We start from the raw sequence: 6000 nt of genomic DNA on the forward strand, positions 1-6000 counted from the left end.
TTTTTGTGTTTTAGAATCTTCTCACCTGGAATCCATAAGCATGTGCATCCAGAATTCAGGAAAAAACACATCCTTTTGTCAAAATACCCAGAATAAACCTCCTGGCATACTTGTTAAAAGGTATCTATAATGTAATACAATAATTACTTACGTATCTTCAGATATGTCTGCATATAAAAAGATTTCCAGTGGTAAATCCCCCAGGGATACACTACCCCGTTATCTTCTGTCCATCAGTTACAGACCACTTCTCTGTAGGAAGATATGTTTATGATTTTAAAAATGGGCATCCCAGAGAACATTTTAGTATTCTTGGTTCACAAGAACAAGAGTTAAATATGCACAAAAAAAATTTTTGCACAAAAATTTTCTCTTTTACGTAGATTGCACAGCTAGTATTTTTCTTGGTATCAAATGAATCTTGTAAGTAAACCTTCTGCAAAAATACCCTAAATATATACAATAAGAGTGGAATACAGAGATGTATATGTTGCTACAGTTAGAACACACCTTCTTATATGTATAGAATGAAAATGCTCCAAAATGTTGCATAACTCATTGGGGTAGCACCTTGCTGCCTTTTAAAACCATGTAAACCCCTTCTTTTATAGTATTTAATTTTGTTTTGGATTCTATTTCATTTTTTTAGTTATTCCATAGATAAAATGAAACCTGATATCTGCCTACAAAATTCTTACTCTCCCTCACTGACTCCACCATCCAGTACCAAATTACTTGCAGAATATGGAAATCAAAATATTGTAAGTGATAATATACAAATCTGATCATCTTGCTGGTCTAACATTATGCTAAATGCATATTGAAAACATGCATAGTTTTTATTGTGTTTATTACCAATTACTTCCAACAAACGTCTCTGCCATTTGTGTGTGTGCATGCACGTATTTAGGTGTGTGACTGAGACAGGGACAACAGTTGCACATACTTGGATGCCTGTGATTCCATTACAATTTCTGAAAGATTGTTACTGTCATGAAAAATTCAGAAGAAAGGGGCACAACATTGAGCAGAAATAACCAAGCATTTATTCAATGACTGTTGAGTCCCAGTTTTACAAGAAAGAGGAACCTCAAAGAATGGGCAAGCAAAATTCTATTTTTGTAGAAGCTGAAGGCTACAGGTGGGAAATCCTAAGAATCTGATTTGTTGGTAAATTTTGGGGAAGCTAGGAAGGTCTTTGACTATGTGCTTGGGGCCATTTCTGTTGTTAAGCAAAAGCCGTGCTTTCAGAAGAGGCAGAGGCACTGGGGAAGTACATTGTTAAAGAGATGGTAATCAACTGCCTGTCCTTGATTAAGGATGAAATCTTAATTGCCTAGTTTCTATGTTGCAATGCTTTATTAGGGCTGCCCTCAGGTTATAGTGCAAGTGGATGAGTGAAGCTTCTATTCCTTGGTTGGATGGGATTACGGGGGTGGGGGGTGGGGAGGCTTTCTCTGGAGGCAGGGATGGTCCTTTCTGGGTCTGATGGAATTAAGCACAGTGACGAACTGGGTTTGGCCCTAGTCATGTCCACAAGTTTGGGAAGAAGGGGCTGCAGCAATTTTTTTGCTACCTTTATGTTTTCCACCAGTTACTTCTGTAGTCGATCTACTATGTTATCATAGGAGGACAGCAAGATGCCAGTCTATGGGACCAATGTGGCCTTCAGTGCCTTAAGTATCTAGTCAAGGCTTACCTCCTTGGCTTCTCCTATAGTTTTTTTTTTTTGGCTGAAGAAGTATCTGCTTTAAGTTTTACTGGGGCATTTTACAGGGAAGATACCTAGGGAAAAAGATTAATTGTGTCTTTGTCGTTTATTTGATGTTTGGAGAATGGTAGAGAGAAAAACGATGGGAAACATTTTTGAATTTAGTGCCACTCACCTCTGATACATGGACCCTTGAGAAACTTTCCTCATGGAACATAGCATAGAATCACTCTAGTACAATATTAGGCCCTAAGTTTATATTTCCAAGACTCAATTGTATAAATTCCTGTAATATAGAAGGAAACTATTGATTATATGATGCTAAATGTATCCATTTGTTCTTGGGGTTTTTGTGTTACAGTTTAGATTTCAAGAAGAATATAATCCTCCAGAAAAGCTGAAAATGGCACAGTTAACTACAACCTCAGAAACACCTTTGAGATCTTACCAAGTTGCTGGAAAGGGAGACTTTTTTATTAGTAACAGAAGTATGATGAAGAGGGCTGATCTTAGGTATTAAGAAACATTTTAGTAGAACCACCAGAATCTGAACTGAAATTTGCATAATTGTATCTAAATATGTATTTCAGAAGTCATACACTCACAACTAACCAACTCTTTTTATCTTCCTACAGTATATGTCAGACTTCTCTCAAGCGTGGCTGCAAATCTGAACTCTCTAGATACTAACCCTTTATTCTGGAACTGCTCATAGACATAACTCAGCTAGTTAGTTTCTTTATTTCAGACAACAATAAAACCATAAACACAGAAGATTGCCTACTGTAGTACACAGGAGTCAAAATGTCTATGTGCTCCAAAGTATAGATTCTAAACTTTTTCTTCCTACCTGAGTTAATGGATATTTGACTGTTCTCTTTACAGCCTTGAGATTGCTCATTGCTGACATGAGACAAGACATGCATATAATTAGGGATGTACAAAACTCATTGATTCAGGAATGAAATATTCTAGAAAACACCTTGGTTCCTCCTCTGGATCAATATCTGGACCATGCCATTCTGGAATGATTCAGAGGTTTCCAGAAGTAAATTCTCTATTCAGATTTGCATATGCTACTAATATTTATACTCTAACACAATAATTTGGTTTAACAGCTGTTCCATATTCAAGAAATGTATTCAAGAAATATTTAAGAAAAATAGTAATGTTTATAAGGTTTAATATAGTAAAAATAATATTTCCTTTGTGCTTTCTTTTCTCCTAGGCATCAGTTTTCTGATGATGGTGATGGTGATGATGATATTAAGCCTTTTCTTGGCATATTTGATGGCATTTTTTAATGCTCATTAACATAGTACATTATCAGTGGTGAAGAATAAGTCCTAATTTTGAGGAGAGAGCTTCAAATGCTAATTGAGAGTTTTCTATCTTTTTGGTTTATAACAGTCCATTGATAGTCAGTTTTGCTATATAGATGACATAGTAATGATCAAAATTTTATATATTTACTTATACACAATATGTAATGTTATTTAAATATCAAAATATTTCATTAAATATTTCATTATATATTCAAAGCATGCTATTTTGTTTGTTTCAAATTTATAGTTTTATTCTGGAAAATAATATTATCTTTGCCAAATATATCTCCTAAATAAATACTTTTGTGAACTACTCTTTATTTATTATTTCTGTGCCTTCTAGAATCTTTCATTCCTGAATCAATAACTTTGTATAACTGGCAACTGCCTGGACAGGTCCCTGCAGTTTTCTTGGCAAGATTTCAGAAGTGGCTTGCCATTGCTTTCTTCCTGGGGATGAGAGTGAGTGACTGTCCCAAAGTCACCCAGCTGGCTTTGTGCCTAAGATGGGACTAGAACTCACAGTCTCCCGGTTTCTAGCCTGATGCCTTAACCACTACACCAAACTGGCTCTCACTCTTAATTTATCCCTGAAAAAATACTTTCTTTTTCAGATTTTTATATTTGTCAGTTACTTATATTAAGTTGATTTTATTATGACTATGCATTTTAAAATTAAGTGTGTGTGTGGGGGGGGGGGGTGTATTGCAATCTCAATGTTCTTTTAAATACTGTTATCTCACAACATTAAGAATGGGGTGGATCCAAATATTTTTTTTCTTCATGAATGAAAGAGTTTTCCTATCATAGAAAATGGTTTCTGTGAATAGAAGGAATCCTCCTGTAAGCAGAACTCTTCTTCCATAAGCAGAATAAAATCTTTGGATTCAGTCAGTCTAATGTATTTGCATCTTAATTGGAGAAAGGCACTCAGAACAATGCAAAATGTATGTTTTAGTTGGCCATTAGAACATTACCACATGGAATGGAATGGTGTTTACAAAAAACGTAAACATATTATCCTCCTGGGGGTACCTGGAGGTTTCTCAGCTGTTCCTTCTGCATGCAATTCTGGTGACCTCTAAAAAGTCCTTTCCCAATATCAGAGCTTCTCTGGAGTTAGCCCATTGGTTCTGTTTAAAGAAAAAATAGAAAAATATGCAGTAAAGAACAAAAGGCAATACATATAGCGATGTTTGGACATTTATATTTATAAAGGTGACAGTCATAAAAACACAGAAATTAACTGCTAGTTTTATCAGTTAGGTGTATAAATAGTTGGTTACATCAACCATAAGAAGTACTGCTAAGGTGTTTATAAATATTCCATGATCACTATCTGAATCTTACTATGTGTCTAGTTTGTATGCAGAAACTTAAGTGCCATAGACAAATTCTTTGAAAAATGAAATTAAATTTCTTGAGTTTTAACAGATACAAGATCTAAGAAATGAATTCAGTAACCAAATAGCCAAAGAAACAAGCGTTTTCAATTTCGGTGGGGCAATTAGTATACATTAGACTCAAATCTCTGTTCTTTCTTCTAACCAGAAATCATACCTATTGCTTGTTTTTCTCTTCAGTCATTTGTGGGACTCCATGACCATCATCTCAAGATTAGATGATAAAATGATTTACAGCCTACAAGAGCTCTCCACTATCATAGTGGAAACAATTGATCAGTATAAACAGATTTAGTCCTATACTTATCTACCTGGGAGAAAATCCACTGGCATAAGTGGGGCTTAATTCTTAGCAGATATATAAGGAATGTCAGTCTGGCTCTAAGATGATATGAATGGAATATTATCCTCCCACCTTATATTTTGGGTAGATTTTATAGCAGATAGCATCGTGGGGGGAAAAACTCTCTAAGTTACTTTCTTTTTCTTCTCAGATTAAACCTTGCCCAAGGGGGGGATTAGTGGTTATTAATGTTTTTATTTCAGTCTTAAAAGTGATTAATGTTCAAAAGATAAATTTAAAGTTTCTTCTTACAACTTTTTCCTTGTGTAATATTGCCTTCATTTTTCATATGCTGCTCATCAATAATCTGTCTTACATACATTAGGGAATAGCTTCAGTTCTTTTTGCAATATACTTTACACTGTTCTTTTTATTTTAAGAGGCTTTAATTTCCATGTTCTTCCATAGGATAAGAGTAAAATCCACCAGCAAGTTCAGGTTCTTGGAGTAACTTATGAATGAGTAGAATATATTTTTGGTAGAGTATGTCCAATAAAACTTTTAACAATTTCCATTACATCCTCTAGTGACTATATTTACTGTTGTGAATTTCTTATAGTAAATATGAACTCTACAGGAGAAATAAAATCTGTGTTATACCAAACAAAAAGTTGTGTTGTTTTCCTTCACTGATTAATTTCTGCTGGTTTCATGTTTCTTTTAAAGTCTAATCTCCCTCCATAAAATCTATTTTAAAGGAATCTTTTATATGTACTGTTTCAATACTTTCTTAATTGTTTATTTTTCTGATTTTTATTTATTAAATTTTTACACTGCTGAACTCCCAGCAACTCTGGTTGGTTCACAGATTAAAAACACACAGAACAATAAAATGATACAATGATAAAAACAAAGAACAAAAGATGGCAAAAACTGGGCAACAGCAGGAAACAAACACACACTGCCCAGAAGGGGGCTTCAATAACCTCATCAAACGTCTTCAAGGATCTCTGGAATACCAGCAGGATGGGGGCCATCCAAATCTCAGGGGGAACCTCATTCTAGAGGGCAGGCACTGCAACACAGAAGGTCCACTTCCAGGTCATGATTGATGGCATTGTTTAATTGAAGAAACCTGGAGCGCACCAACTCTGCTGGATCAAATCGGTCAGGCAATACTATGAGAGAAAGGCAGTTACTCAGGTAACCACACTGTATGCCATGTAGGTCTTCACAGGTAGTCCTCGCTTAATGCCCATTCATCCAGCAACTGTTCAA

General features: G+C 35.1%; 1 protein-coding gene across 1 annotated transcript in view; it reads left to right on the forward strand.

Moving 5' to 3' along the window:
• HFM1 (helicase for meiosis 1) overlaps positions 1–3015 on the forward strand; it is an 84522-nt gene extending 81507 nt beyond the window's left edge. The window contains exons 33-36 of the mRNA XM_088153365.1: positions 15–120; positions 650–761; positions 2073–2224; positions 2940–3015. Coding sequence (XP_088009491.1) covers positions 15–120; positions 650–761; positions 2073–2224; positions 2940–3015 — 446 coding nt within the window. The remainder of the gene's footprint in view (positions 1–14; positions 121–649; positions 762–2072; positions 2225–2939) is intronic.
• The last annotated feature ends 2985 nt before the right edge of the window (positions 3016–6000 follow it).

This window comes from Python bivittatus, unplaced genomic scaffold (genome assembly GCF_059951505.1).
Source record: "Python bivittatus isolate LINGU-HERP-01145 unplaced genomic scaffold, Pbiv_v1 ctg000700_np1212, whole genome shotgun sequence".
Taxonomy (NCBI): domain Eukaryota; kingdom Metazoa; phylum Chordata; class Lepidosauria; order Squamata; family Pythonidae; genus Python; species Python bivittatus.